General features: G+C 50.0%; 1 protein-coding gene across 1 annotated transcript in view; it reads left to right on the top strand.

The window, feature by feature from the left end:
* The first annotated feature begins 7782 nt into the window (after positions 1-7782).
* DAP (death associated protein) overlaps positions 7783-15579 on the top strand; it is a 61704-nt gene continuing 53907 nt past the window's right edge. Inside the window, exon 1 of the mRNA XM_059060289.2 lies at positions 7783-8029. Coding sequence (XP_058916272.1) covers positions 7975-8029 — 55 coding nt within the window. The 5' untranslated portion in view covers positions 7783-7974. The remainder of the gene's footprint in view (positions 8030-15579) is intronic.

Raw genomic sequence — 15579 nt, 5'->3', positions numbered from 1 at the left:
ATGGGAGAGATGTTGTTTAATGTACAAATTTGGAACTAGTAGATAAATAAGTCCTGGAGATATAATGCACAAGATAGTGATTATAGTCAACAATAACATATTATAAACTTCAGAGCTGCTAAGAGACTGCATTTTAATTGTTCTCACCACAAAAAAGAAATTATAATTATGTGACATGATAGAGGTGTTAGCTAACGCTAAGGTGGTAATCATATTGCAATATATAAATGTATGAAATCAATACATTGTACATGTTAAACTTACACAATGTGATATGTCAATCATATCTCAATTTTTTAAGCCTGTGAAAGCAGAGCTTTTGAAAGATGATGTCAACAAAGTTATCAAAACTCTAAGATTGCTCAAACCACCTTTTCAAAGGCAAACAGCACAGCAGGTGGATTTTGTGGATCCAGAAAGAGCTGTGGTGAGTGGGGAAGCCCAGACAGTGGGGACTGATGCTGTCATTCTGGAGGCCAGCCTCACACCTCCATCCCAGCTGACCCAGCTGGCCCAGTGCCAGTGAGTCAGCCTAGAACAGGGGAGCCCCTGAGAGTCCCCCTGATGCCTCGGCCACTGCTGGGGCGATGCCACCTGGCACTGTAGTCCTAGACAATTGTAGAGCTGACATCACCACTGACTACAGTGTGGTGGTTGTATTTTAATCCAAACATATATTTTTCTTATTCTTAGATCAATAAGTGTCTAAAGAATGATCAAGAATAGCAATTTTCAGAGTGTGGTACACTGACCCCTGGAGGTTTTCTAGACCCATCCACGTGGTCTGTGAGGTTGAAACTAATTTTTTTTTTTTTAATAATACTGAAATGTTACTTACTGTTTTCCAGTCTTATTCCCTCTCAAGTGTACAAGGAAGTTTTCCAGAGGCTACATGACATGATATTGCAAGACTGAATGCAGAGACAGAGATGAGAATCCAGCTGTCTTTCTCCAACCAGACCTTAAACCAGGACCTTCTGGTCCGCGGTTACCTTTCCACGCTCATTCCACCCTCAGCTCAGACTGGACCAATCACCGTCTTGGGCACGTGCACTGCTGCCCCAGCTCCGCGCTTCTCCTCCGCCCTTTCCCCGGTGGAACGCCCTCCTCCTGCCTCCTGTCAACCGGAAGCACTCAGTTCCACATCCCGTCCCCTGAAACCTGTTCATTATCACCATGCCTACCCACCCACAAACCAGCGGGAATCTCCTTTCTGTCCTATAACATTCATCGTCGGTTTTTTTTTTTTTTTGCGGTACGCGGGCCTCTCACTGTTGCGGCCTCTCCCGTTGCGGAGCACAGGCTCCAGACGCGCAGGCGTGGCGGCCACGGCTCACGGGCCCAGCCGCTCCGCGGCACGTGGGATCTTCCCGGACCAGGGCACGAACCCGTGTCTCCTGCATCGGCAGGCGGATTCTCAACCACTGCGCCACCAGGGAAGCCCGGTTTTGTGTTTTAAAATAAATGTTTACTTTGCTGTTGCTCTAAAATCTCTAAGAAATAATGTGCTTTGGGTAGACTTGTGTTTAGTCATTTACTGTTTACCAAGCATTTTCAATACACTATCACGTATACTTCCTGTGAATATTGTAGAGGGGTGTGTCATGTTCCCCACTTTTTGGTGAGGGTGCTGAGACTCAGAGCTCTCTGATGGAGAGCTTCTGATGCTGTGGAGTTTCTCTGATGTTGCACATTTAATGTGTGATCAGGCTGAGTCTCAAACCTCAGTCTAGAGACCCCAGGACCTGTGCTCAGTCATTTATAGATTTTCCTGCTCAGACTGATTCCACATGGAAAGCTGAGCAGAGGCTCATGGGCCTGAAAAGACAGGAGTAAAGCCTCAATGTACTATAGCTATTCATCTGTCACTTAAGCTCTCTGAAAAGCCTTTCACACCCACAAAAAAGAAATTTAAGGAGAAAGGGTCAAATAATGTCCTCATGTTCTAGTACCACTACATATCCTGGATAGATGGGTTAAAAAAAAAAAAAAGCTAACAAAAGTACATGTTCTTCAATTTCAGATTTCAGACTCCCTTGAGATGATTTTTTTTTTAAAGAAGATGTTGGGGGTAGGAGTTTATTAATTTTATTTATTTATTTTGGCTGTGTTGGGTCTTCGTTTCTGTGCGAGGGCTTTCTCTAGTTGTGGCAAGCGGGGGGCCACTCTTCATCGCAGTGCGCGGGCCTCTCACTATCGCGGCCTCTCTCGTTGCGGAGCACAGGCTCCAGACGCGCAGGCTCAGTAGTTGTGGCTCACGGGCCTAGTTGCTCCACGGCATGTGGGATCTTCCCAGACCAGGGCTCGAACCCGTGTCCCCTGCATCGGCAGGCAGATTCTCAACCACTGCTCCACCAGGGAAGCCCCCTTGAGATGATTTTATCGTGCCTTCGAAAGCCTCTTTATTCTTGATGTCTTTGTCATGTTTATTTTTTGTACTTATAGCAATTCGTATACCCTTGTAAGAAATTGTATAGAGGGAGATAAATGCTAGGACATAATATTGAATAACTATTTGAATCCTTGTGTAAGATGGGTATTACTGCCTCTACTATGGAACTATGATCACAGAATGTGGAAGTAGCTTGCGCAAGGTCAAACAATGACTCAGTGAAAGAGCCAGAAATAAAATGATCCCTACCCTCCACCCCCATTTCTCTGCTAAAACACATTTTTCATAAATAACTTACATAGCATTTGCAATTCTGTGGGAAATCAGTATTCGTGGTTGTAGTACTCCCATCTTTTTTGCAGTTTCTATTTTCTAACTTCCAAATAAAGATAAGAGGAATATTTTGCTGAGATTCAGGCTGGTTATTTTTTCCTTCAAATATCCTTAGCTAAAGGATGACCTCAGATGCGATGAAAAGTGACCTGCACGTCCTTCACCAGCTGTTGAATCACTTCTGCAAAATGCCTTAAAATGTTTCTCAATTACCCCGTGACTGACTGACAAGTTGGAGCCCAATGAAACCCTGAAGGATTCCCCATATGTGTGAGTGTGTGTGTGTGTGTGTGTGTGTGTGTGTGTGTGTATACACGAGAGAGAGACAGAGACAGAGACAGGGGTAGTCCATCATTTTTATTTTGGGACACGCCTATCTTCTTCAAGTATTGTATGTGTACTTGTGGGTGTCAAAGAAATTATATTTAAATAAGCGTTATTTAAACCCCCCATAACATAAGACAATGAGAAACATCCTGGATGTTACAAAGCAAAGTTGAGAATGGCTGCTGCCCTCCCCTTCCCAGCAATATCAACAATGGAAGAGAAATCCTGTGAAGTGAATTAGAATTCTCATCCATCAGACAACAGCACAAGGAGACAGAACATATGGGCCAGATGGGAATAAGAAAGCACTGTTCATCAAACTGATTGATAGGCGGAGTTATTTTAATACAGCATGGGACAATTCTTGTATTTCATGAATGCTAACGAAAACTCCGTCTGCAGTAATAACAGTATATTCTGCAGTATATTGTGGTTTACAAAGCACTTCCAAACGTGCAACCAGGATGGTGGTGAGAGCGGGCTCTCCCGGGTTTCCCCACATTAGCTACCAAGCCCTGTGCTTGGCCTTTCACAAGCTCGATTCCTCTGCAAATGAGGGCACAGAAGCCCTCACGTCTCAGGATCTTATGGAGAGCAGATGGGACAATGCTAAGCTGTAGGGGCTTGCAGGCGGCACTGAGACGGCCCTGGATTCTCACACCAGTCCTGCGGGAGGTCAGTGTTCACACCTCCAACTTGCAGATAAGAAACTGAGACTCAGAATGTTTCAGTGACATAGTCAAGGTTCCAAAATATACACATGGAGGAGAGAATCTGCATTTTCTGTTTCTTCTTTGAAAAATGTTTCCAGTGTTCACAGCATTCCCATTAAGTAGTGTCTCAGACTCAGTGCCATTCTTTCCGGCACCACTTGGGATTACAAAAGGGCCTGCTTAGAGAAGAAGGGGAAACGGCTCCCAAAACTCTACTTTAGGGCTTCCCTGGTGGCGCAGCGGTTGAGAGTCCGCCTGCCGATGCAGGGGACGCGGGTTCGTGCCCCGGTCCGGGAGGATCCCACGTGCCGCGGAGCGGCTGGGCCCGTGAGCCATGGCCGCTGCGCCTGCGCGTCCGGAGCCTGTGCTCCGCAACGGGAGAGGCCCGCGTACCGCAAAAACAAAACAAAACAAAAAAAATCTCTGCTTTAGAAGGCAGCCAACGGTGGGGAGAAATGGGATTGGGGTTTAAAGACCCGGCTTCTGATTCCAGTACGCACTCAACAGGGTTGTGTCTCACGAAAGTTCAACCATCCTTTCTTCTTTTTGTCTGTTTGCTTTTGTCTTTCTTGGTACAAACGGGTCAACCTGCCTTACTGCCAGAGTTATAGTGAGCTTATAAGATTATTCACTCCGAATTCTAATAATATCTGTGGAATGTGCATGTCCACATAAAAAGCTTCCAAAGGGTGCTGTCTGACATATATCCTCAGCAAGCAGGACTTGTGGGGCTGGACACACACACACACAGACACACACACGAATATACTTGTGAGTGAAAGTAAGTATCAGAAAAGATTAGTGGTCATCTGTATTAATGTATTAGTGGCCGATCTGTATTAATTAATTATCTATCATACTGTGTATATTTTTCACTCTGTGTAGACCTCATTTGCTGTTCTTCATTTACGTAAGTTGCGAGAAATTAAATGTATCTATGCTCCAGAATGATGTGGGATAGTATCTATCGAATGCTTCTTCTGTGCCCCCCCCAGTTTTGGGTGGTGGAAATACAGCGAGCAAGATGGACAAGATCTCTGTCCTCAGTGGGCTGTCAGCCGACCACGCCAATCGGAGGAGAAAGACAGTAACGTCCAGGGAGATAATGATGGATGACAATGAAGACAAAGTTCTGAGAGTCGAGCGCCTGGACTGCCTTCTTCAGATCTGGTGGTCAGGAAGAGACCCTTTCAAAAGCTGATTCCAGAATGCAAAGGACTTAGCCACGCACGAATCTGGGGGAGATGGTCCCAGGTGGAGGGAAGGGCTAATGCTGAGGCCCAAAGGGAAGGGTTGGTTTGTCACATCTGAGGAGCATCAGAAAGGCCACTGTGGCCAGAGGAGCTGTGAGAGATGAGCTCCTAGAAGCAGGCAGGGCCCCCATCACCCAGGGCCTGGTAGGGGTTGCACTTGGCTGCATGTAAAGACACCAACCATAGGGACTGCATCTACTAGGGTTTTGTTTTCCACACAACCAAACAGTTTGGAGGCAGGGCCCACTGCTCTGCAGAGACACCACAGCACCCCGAAGCCCCGCCTCCTTTGGTCTTGCTGTTCCGCCACCTTCAGCAGGCGGCTTTCATGCCTTTGGTTTCCTCGTGGTTGCAATACAATTGCTCTGCTTCCCACCGTCTGTCTGAATTCAGGGCGGTGTGAACAATGAAGTCACCAGGAGGAAGGGTGGTCCTCGTATCAAGAATGCGGAAACTTCCCCAGAAATTCCCAGTCGACTTCCACTTCCACTTCCATGGCCAGAACTGCCTCTTGGCCACCCCTAGCTGTAAGGGAGGCTGGGAAATATGGGTGTTCGTTTTCAAGCTAAATTCCTTAAACAACCGTATTTTCTTCAGTAGGAACGCTATGGATTAGGCAGGTACTCACACCGTAAGGAATAGTTTGGATTCTCCTCTAGATGGGAAGGTATCTATGGGTAGGTGGGTGAGTCAGGAGTTCTGCTTCCACATGTAAAACTAGGCATGGCTGTTAACACTAGAGTGTCTTGATCAGTGTGGCTCCAGAACAGGTCTCAGGCAAAGATAAGGATCCTCTCAGGCTTTGGTGCAGCCCAGAGGTGACCGGAGCCTCCAGAGCCCTTGGGTAGCTTAATTCCTTCCTCAGCATGCTCCTTCTTTTACCCCCAGGGTTCCCTAGCGATACCATGGGTCACTGAATCGAAGATGCCATCGCTCTTAACATGACTTTAGGTACCACTAAGAGGAAACAATGCTGCCAACTGAACTATAACACAATGTTTTCTAACCTAGAATTTTTATTTCATACTCCTTAGAAATGGTTCTTTTAGACTTAAGGCATGAGTTTTTAACCATATAGCACTCTTAAACACACATAAAGAAGAAAATATTCATACAATTAATTTGGTTAGGTATCCTTAAAGCTTCTTTCTATTTAGAATCAAATCATCAGTGTCTGTGGATTTCCTCACTCTGTTCTATGAATAGTGTTACTGATGGAGAATCTCCTAAGAGTGTTTCACTATTGATTTCAGATTTTCTTCTAAGCTGCTGACACCTGTCTGCAAGTTTTGATGTGAATGCAAGACAAAGACAACTATATCATGACTGCTGCCTGGCCAACGGCTGTCCTGCTGGGAGTGCTACTGAAACGTCGAGGGGGAAAGTCCCAGATCGACGTAGAGTATGTGCATTTCTCTGTTGCCGTGATGCAAAGAGCTGGGCAGCGCTGAGTTAGACATCTGGGTAAGGGAGGTCAAGGGCGCAGCGGAATGTGAGTCTGGAGCTTAATGGAGAGGCAGGCATAGAGAAATGGGTTTGCAGATTTGGGATCCGTAAGCATATGGATGATAGTGGGCCTCATGTGACCACTGAAGCCAAGTCTAGACACGGAAGAGGGCTGGTGCTGAGCCTTGAGAGGCTCAAGTGTTCAGAAATCTAGAAGAGGAGCCAACCAACCCAACTGACAGTTAGCAGCCAAGCCTCCAGCCCAAGCACTGGATGTCAGCGCCTCGATGTGGCAACCCTGAAGCTAAGGAGGAAGGGGACGGTCAGCGAGGTCAAGTGCTGCTGACAGGTCAAGCAGGATGAGAGCGGAACAGTGAACACTGGATTGGGCAGCGTGGAGGTCACGAGTGACCATGACAAAAGGACTTTCCTGGCTGGCGGCAGCCTTTGGGGGTGCTGATGACAAGAGATGTACTGGACTGGGTTGAGGAGACGGGGTGGGGTGGGGTGGCGGGGTTGAGATGCTCTTCAAGCAGCTGTGCTGTCAAAGGGAGACACACAGCCAAGAGAGCCGATGGTGTTTCCTTTCCTAAAGACACTGGACATGTCTGAACGCTAATTCAGCAAGGCGGGATTGATCGTCAGTAGAGGATACCTGCAGTTACAAAGCGCTTGAGAAGGCGAGAAGGTTGCAACCCGAGGCACAAGGTCAACGGGTCCGCTTTGGACAGAATCAAGACCCAATGCAACAGGAAGACGGCCGAGACAGGGGACACAGACGCAAACTTGCAAGACCTCTGTCCAGGTTTCCAGGCTTCACAGCTCTGCCTTTCTCTCCCGGGGGGAAGGCGCTCCCATTTGCAGCATCTTTGAACAAATCCCCGCTATTCTTGGGCCCCCGGTCGGTCCCACCTGGGGTCTCATTTCCGCACTTCACCGGTCGCTCCGAGCGTGAGCCGGGTGAGGCCATCTGGCAGACGGGCCGGTTCCCCGACGGCACGCAGCACCCCTGGGTGCCCCACTGTTGAAGCTGTATCCCCACCACCGTCACCGTCTATCTGGAGGGTTGGTGGAGCACCGTGCACGGGGGTGCCACCCTCTTGCTGGGCTCTCTTCAACCCCGGGCGACTGTCCCCACCAGCACCAACGCCCGCCTCTTCTAACCGCCAACACCACGCCCCCACTCCCCTTCTTCCTCCTCCGCCCTTGGCCGAGGCGTCCAACGTGGCGCCGCCGACTGCGCATGCTCAGTACCCGGGGCGCGCGGGCGCCGGCGGGGTGGGGCGGGGCGGGCGCAGTGACGCCATCGCGCAGCCGCGGGCTGGCGGGGCCGCGCCACGTAGGCGCGCGGCGGCCGCGCCCTCTCCAGGCCGCGGTCGGTCCGCCTGCGCGCGGCCCCGGAGCCCCACGCACGCGCCCTCGCTCCCGGCGGTCACGCTCGCGCGCACTTCTCTCCACCCGCGAGCCCTCGACGACCAACGTCCAGGTCCCTGTGAAACCCGGTCGCACCATGTCTTCGCCTCCCGAGGGGAAGCTAGAGACGAAAGCTGGACACCCGCCCGCCGGTACTGACTCGTTCCCACTTTCTCTCCTCTCGCGGGCCCGGAGGGCGGGCTCGAACCCGCGGGCACGGGGCGCGGCGGGGCGCCGGGCGGGGGAGGCAGCCGGCCAGCCTGGGACGTGTCCGCTCGTGGGGTCTAAGTTAAACTCAGCCCCGCGCTGGTGAGACCTGTTTCTTTATGCGAAATATCGCAAGCCTGTGCGAGTTGCATGCAAATTAGAGTAACTTGAACAAGCCCAGATGCACAACTTGCTCCCAGAAGTTTGGGCGGTGAATACTTAACTTAGAATGTACAGATGTTTTAGAAAAACGAGTAGCCGAAACAACGACAAATCAGTGTTTTTAACGTCATGATGATAAATCGTAGGCTGACAGCATTACAAAAGAACCAAAGGAGCGGAAATCATTTTTGTCATTAATCACTCAATATGACTTTTTCCCCCCTCCAGTTTCTGTCGCATTCTGCTTTTCCTCAGAAGTGGTTTTGTTTTTTGCTTTTTGCTTTTGCACATCCTACACTTCCGAGCCAAGGAAGTTAAATTCAAGAAAGAGTCATCTTTCTTAGAAAATGTGTCTCTAACCAGCCTTCATGTTCAAACCGTCTCCTCCCCTTTCTGAGCCCAGTTCCTGTTTGCTCTTTCGAATCTGCCCAAACTGGTGCATTGCTTTTTCTCCTTTCCTTTGGAATGACGATCGATCCTAATGGAAGGACACTGGGAGGGATTCAAAGGTGACTGGGTCCCAGGATGCGAGTCACTTCAGTGTGGGGGGTTTGTAGGGCCTGAGTTGCACACGTTGGTTAAAGTATCAACTCCGTTTGCTAATCACAGAAGCCTTAGCCAAACATGGCTGCTTTTTATGGAACATTTGTGCCCTCTTCTTGTTAGAGGAAAGACTTCCCTTGATTTCTGTCTGCCGCCCCCCAACATAGGGCGCTAATTCTCTGCCTCAACACGGTGAGTAGAGAAGTTCTTTACATATGTTGCATTCCAGAGTAGGGAATGCTTTTCACTAGTGAAGCAAGCCCTGAACAAGAAGGCTGACTGGCACTAGGAAAGAAAACTGGCTAAGCGATGCGTGGGGATGTAAGAGCATGGGATTTTAGAAAACAGTTCCACTGTAATGCAAAATAGACTTCGGGGGTCCCTGTGTTGAATTAGTTTAAAATTAAAAAAGAACTTCAAAGACATTTCCTTTAATGATAACTCTGACTTTTAATTCCTGCCACTGCGGGTTCATGTCCATCATTCCTGCCTGATGACCTTGGCAGCACGGCAGGAGCAAACACGCTCATCTACACGCGTGGCCATGGACCTCACAGCAGCAGTCTGCACAGGGCTCCCCTGTCCCCGGGCAATGAGTGGCATTAGATGTATGTGTTGGAATGATACCAAAGCAAAGTAGCAGTAATGAAATTGCACATAGAGACAGCCATATGGTGAGTTTTAAGATCAGATGTATAAAGTGTCTATATTAACTCCCTGGGAGAAACTTCATGAAGGACTCTGATTTTCTTTGAATTGTAAACAGCTAGGCTGTGTGAGTTACAAGTTAAACATCTTATTTATGCCCAAGGAAAGGGGAGCCAGTGTATTTGTGCTGCTGTAGCAGTGCACTTGGGTTTTAAGTTTTGAGGCCTGTCACTTCTCTAGGGTTCAGTTTTCCTAATCCATGAAATGGGAGGTTTGGGCCAGATGGTCCCTGAGAAAGTAGCAGGGCAGGGCTGCCCTTGTGCTGTTCCTGTCGCCATCCGTCAGGACTGGAGCCCAGCTTTGGTAGCAAAGCGCCATACATTGAATGGCTTAAAACAACACAACTTTATTATCTTACAGTTCTGGAGGTGCGAAATTGGGCCTCACTGGGCAGAAGTCATGGTGTTTGCAGCTTCCTTCTGGAAGCTGTAGGGGAGAATCCATTTTCTTGCCTCTTCCAGAGGCCATCCACAACCTCAGTTCCATCTGCGACATTCCTTCCCCTTTGCCATGCAGTCCAACACATAAACGGGTTCCAGGGACTAGGGCGTGGCCCTCTGGGGAGGGCGCATTACTCTGCCTCTTCTTGCTCTATTAGGGCCACGACCCAGGTAAATGGAGGCTGGGCTTAGGGTTGATGAACGCTGCCTCACTGCCTGTCCCCAGGTACCTCCAGGCAGGGATGCTACTTCTCCGTGGACTTTCTGAAATCCGCCGCCCTGAACGCAAGGTGTTCTCCGGCGGCTGCGCAGCCCCTCCTCGGGTTTGGCCCAGTCGCCGTCGGGCAGCTCCTTGTCTTGGCCTGCTCGCCACGCAGTCTGCCCTCTGCGGCGGCCTGTCAGGGGATGGAGCGGGCGCTGCGTGGAAGACGGGCCGGCCTGTCCAGTCCGGGTCCACAGCGCCGCGGCCCTGCCCCGTGCCCCACGCCTCTGAACGCCACGCCTCCTCCCCAGCGGGCTGAGCGGGGCTGCCGCCCCGTCATTGAAGGGCCTTCCCACCTTAAGACCTTCCGACTTTGAGCTCAGAATAGCAGTTTCCCGTGTTTGGTCCTCAGTTTTCTTAGAGAGGAAACCGTCAGGGCTGCAAGTTCAGCAGTTTATCTGGGACTCCCTTTTTAGCGCAAGCATCACTTTCCCCCGCTGCCTCAGGCCAGAAAGCTCCCGTGGGGGGAACTGCACTTGGCCTCGGGGGTGAGGGGTGCCGGGGCTCCCGGGGTCCCCACGACTCACTGCCTTTCACCCTTCATCCTGCGCTCTCCCTTCACGGGGCTCCCCACCTCGGGGCCACCAGCCTCCCCAGACGGGCGTGGCTCTTCTGCTGGCCAGGGAGCCTCCTCGCCTGGTGGAGCCCTTCCTCTTAACCAAGAGGGACCACATTCCTTTGCCCTGAGCCCACCACTGGCCCCCGTACCCGGGGCTGTCTGCTCCCGTGTCCACTTTGCTTGCCGGCCCCAGTGCTGCCCTCCCAGAGATGATTAAGTTCTCGGCTAACCTGCAGCTCTGGCTGTTTCTGCTTTGCTACCTTTTGTTCTCACCGGAGCCTTTCATCTCTTTTTTTTGGGGGGGGGGTGGATTTGGTTTCCTTTGAATCACATTTCAGTAGCTCTTCTTGGGCAAGAACAAAGAAAGCATCCGCTCACGAGTCCTGCTCGGCACGGCAGCCCGAGCTCAGGCTGCTCCCCGGGGCAGGGTGCAGTGACTGTCCATCTAGGGACACCCTTCTTACCCCCCTGCCCGGCGTGCAGCTGGGGCGTCTTCCTAGCCTGCTGTTGAGTGTGGGCCCAGAGCCAGCTGTCGGGGAACATCTCACAGTCAGGCCCCCAGATGCCTGAGGGGATCCCCGGCCCCGGCGGAATGTGTCACCAGCTGCCTCCTCAATATTTGCCCACCTGACAAAGTCTGACCTGCAGGTTGCTTCGTCTTCCCCCTTTGCTCCTTGGGTAGGAAGCTGCTCTGCAGAGATCTTTCCACATCAAACACACTTTCTTTCCTGGCCTAGACCCTCTCCATAGGCCATCACTCTTGTCTCTCTGAGGAGGAGTGTCTCTCTGTTTCCTGGAATGTTCAAGCAGAGCAAGGCCTGCGGGTTGTGAGTAAGGGCGCCGGGGTCAGAAGCTTGCTACCTGTGCGACGGGGGCCACTGGCTTCCCCTCCTCGTGGGGGCGTCTACACCATAGGGTGATTGGAAAGTCAGGGGGTGGAGGGCCGCCTGGCCAGTGGTTACAACAGGGCCCGGCATGTGGTGGCATGAAGAGTGGGAGGATTCTCCAGGGTCTGCGGGTCTCCAGAACTCACTTTGATGTGGTGAGATACTGACCACAGTCCTGGAGGTGGTCGGTTGGCCGGGGCAGTGGGGCGCCCCCTGGTGGGCGAGCACTTTGCAGCGTGTGTCACTCACCCCCCAGCAACCCGGTACATCGGTCCTGCCATCCCCACTTTACACGTGAGGGAGCTGTGGGGAGGAGGTGATAAACCACCAAGGACTCGCACACTGGAGGGTTTTCTAAGGGCTAGATGCTAGTTGTGAAAACCCGTCTCCTAAGAGTAGCTGAGAGTTGAGCATTCATGGGAACCAGGCCCTGGCGGAGGTGTTTCACATGGGCTCAGTCCTCAGAGAAGCCCTGCGGGGAGAGCACTGCCACCCTTTCTTCACAGGCAGAGCCCTGAGACAGTGCCAGCAACTTGCCAGCACGCGCACGCGCGCACACACACACACGTGCGCGTGCACACGCACACACGCACACACACACACACACACACAAGCAGAGCTGGGATTTGAACCCAGGGATCTAGCTCCAGTATCCATGCCCTTAACTTCAGCTTGGCACTCCTGTTAAGAGGAAGCTTGTTATTCTTCCCCCACCCCCCCTTAAATTTATTTATTTATTTATTTATTTATTTATTTTTGGCAGCGTTGGGTCTTCGTTGCTGCACACCGGCTTTCTCTAGTTGCAGTGAGCGGGGGCTACTCCTTGTTGAGGAGCATGGGCTCTAGGCACTCGGACATCAGTAGTTGCAGCGCATGGGCTCAGTAGTTGTGGCTCGCGGGCTCTAGCTCACAGGCTCAGTAGTGTGGTGCACGGGCTTGGTTGCTCCGCGGCCTGTAGGATCTTCCTGGACTGTGGAGTGAACCCATGTCCCCTGCATTGGCAGGTGGATTCTTTTTTTTTTTTTTTTTGCGGTACGCGGGCCTCTCACTGTTGTGGCCTCTCTTGTTGCGGAGCACAGGCTCCGGACGCGCAGGCTCAGCGGCCACGGCTCACGGGCCCAGCCGCTCCGCGGCACGTGGGATCCTCCCGGACCGGGGCACGAACCCCTGTTCCCTGCGTCGGCAGGTGGACTCTCAACCGCTGCGCCACCAGGGAAGCCCCTGGCAGGTGGATTCTTAACCACTGCACAGCTTGTTATTCTTGAAATTTGAAGCTCACATTCGAATAATAAGCACCACAACAAAAATCTGAGTTGTTTTTTTTTTTACTAATGTCTCAGAAAAGTACTTACATTCATAAAGAATTCTGCAAAGATTTCTGCAGAACTCTGCCTTTACACTTTTTACTAAGTCCTAGAGACAGTAATAAAACATTCGATAAATATGTGCTGTTGTATTTTTTGGCAGTCGTGCAAGTTAGAATGAATCTGTCTCAGCCTTGAGTTATTATTATTATTGCCGCTTTTTATTGCTGCATTAATCACCACACATACTGTGAGAGATCGATGAAGTTAATTGTTTTTATAAAGTAGATTAAATGAAGTGCTAATGTGGGGTGACTGGGTTTGGATGTGTGTACTTACGTCAACAGAGAAGTGGACAGGCTCCCTGCGAGCTTCCCGAGATGTGATTATTTCGAACGTCACCTTGACATTCATCCTCCATTCCTTTTGTAGTGAGTTGTACACTCTTTTTACTGTTAGCCAGTTTATAGAACACACCTGGGATTTATAGTTTTAAGGTTTTTGTGTCTACCAGGTTGAAATGATTCAGAAGTTATTTTTAAATGGGCATCTGTATTAGTTTGCTAAGGCTGCTATTACAAAATTCCACAGACTGGGTGGTTTCAACAACAGAAATTTATTTTCTCGCAGTTCTGGAGGCCAGAAGTCTAAGATCAAGGTGCCAGCAGGTGTAGTTTCTCCTGAGGCCTCTCTCCTGGGCTTGCAGACGGCCGCCTTCTCACTGCATCCTCACATGGCCTTTCCCCTGCACATGTGCATCCCTGGCGTCTCTTCCTCTTCTGATAAGAGCATCAGTCCTATCAGATTACGGCCCCACCATAACAGCTTAATTTTAACTTAATTGCCTCTTTAGAGACCCTGTCTCCAAATCCAGTCAGGTCTGAAATTCTGGAGATAAGGGCTCCAGCCTGTGAATTTAGGGAGATCACAGTTCAGCTCATAACAGCACCTTTAATCAGTTTCTCATGGGCATGGGATAGGGGTGGGATAAATGGGGGAGGAAAATGAATTTTAAAAAAATTTAGTGGGACAGTTTTTCTAGCCTCCTCTGTTGGCCAAAAACATTCATAATCTTATATTTCAAGAGAGTGAGTAGATAATTACCTTAAATATATTACAGAATTTTATTTTCAATCTCCATTTCTTAAGGTTTGGCAGGCTACATAACCTGGGAGATCTTGATAAGCCACCTGCAAGTGGTATTTTTGTTTTCTTATTTTTTTTTTAAATTTGAACCCAAAGTGAGGGAAATCTGTAGGAATCACACCCAAAAAAGTAGCTAAATTCAGAACAGTTAGCCTGAACCTTGGGCCCACATGAGGCGGGAAGTGACCTGGTGTCTCTTCCTCTTTTTATAAGAGCACCAGTCATACTGGATTAGGGCCCCACCTTTATGGCCTCATTTAACCCAAGACCCCAGCTGAAAGCTGGTGCTCAGAGGCCAAAAAACTCATGGAGAGGCCAAACTCAGGAAAAAAACTGTGTCCAGCAACACAGTGGGGGTGGTGGGGAAGCTGGTGTGTTTCAGCCTGGCCTCTGGATGGCAAACAAAGGCTCCTGGAGAATTTGAAACTGCAGGCCTGTCTTTACATGGGCGATGAGTTCAAATTTACACTGTTTGGCCATTCCTGTTCTCAGTTAATGTAAAAAGGATTTCCAGGTTTGACAGAACCGTGTACAGCGTCTCTCCAAAGGGATGCCGCCCGCACCCCACACCCCAGAGGATCCCCACAGATAAAGGCTTACTGAAGACAAGCCCATGGCCCACACTCACCCCAAACAAGAGCCAGAATCAGAGAAAAACGGACAGTGAATGAGACTCCCGAGGACCTCAGCTAAATAAAATAATTAGATCTACAACCATAAGACAAGTATGCCTAAAATGATTAAATACATAAAAGAATTAAAAACACAAGATATGAGTAATGCGCTATCAAATAAAGACCAGACAGATTTGAGGGGGGAAAAGCTCTAGAAATGAAAAATAAAAACGATTGGAATAAAAATTGGTCGGGATAAAGGGATAACAGCGGATTTTTGAGAGAATTACTGGACAGGGTTATATTTCCTTCTTAACAAAGTAAATGTCCCCTCCCCACTGAAAAGAAAGATTCTCGTTCCAAAACCAGACCAGCAGATGCATCATTAAACACGGTCCTTCATTTCACATGCCCTCTGCTTTGCCTTCCTCTGACAGACTGCAGCTGGGTACCGCTGGCCGTGCAACAGGCATTGTTAGCTTCCTGAATCCTCCCAGGGAAACTGAAAACTAATAAACCCGAAGTGCGTAAGCCTCAGAGTGCTTCACATTCTCCTTCCTGTTCGCAGCATCATAAAGAAACCAGTCCTGGGCTTTGGTAATTCCGCAGGGTCCAGTGTAATTTGAAACACCGGAGGCTGTGGCCTGGCAAGCTGGTTGTACTGTGTGGTCAGAGCAGGGCTGTGGCAGGACACGGAGTGGCTGTCCTGAGGAGGGAAAGTGAACACCCTGAGGCCCACACCTGAACCTGGGGCCAGTGAGCTCAGTTAATACACTCTGCTTTCTATCAAGTGCCGAGAAGCTGCTGAGCACCTCTGTCTTCGTCCTTTGGGGCTGCTATAACTGAATACCACAGACTGGGTGGCTTGTA

Source organism: Kogia breviceps, chromosome 4 (genome assembly GCF_026419965.1).
Source record: "Kogia breviceps isolate mKogBre1 chromosome 4, mKogBre1 haplotype 1, whole genome shotgun sequence".
NCBI lineage: Eukaryota > Metazoa > Chordata > Mammalia > Artiodactyla > Physeteridae > Kogia > Kogia breviceps.
This window is presented reverse-complemented; position numbering and strand designations above follow the sequence as displayed.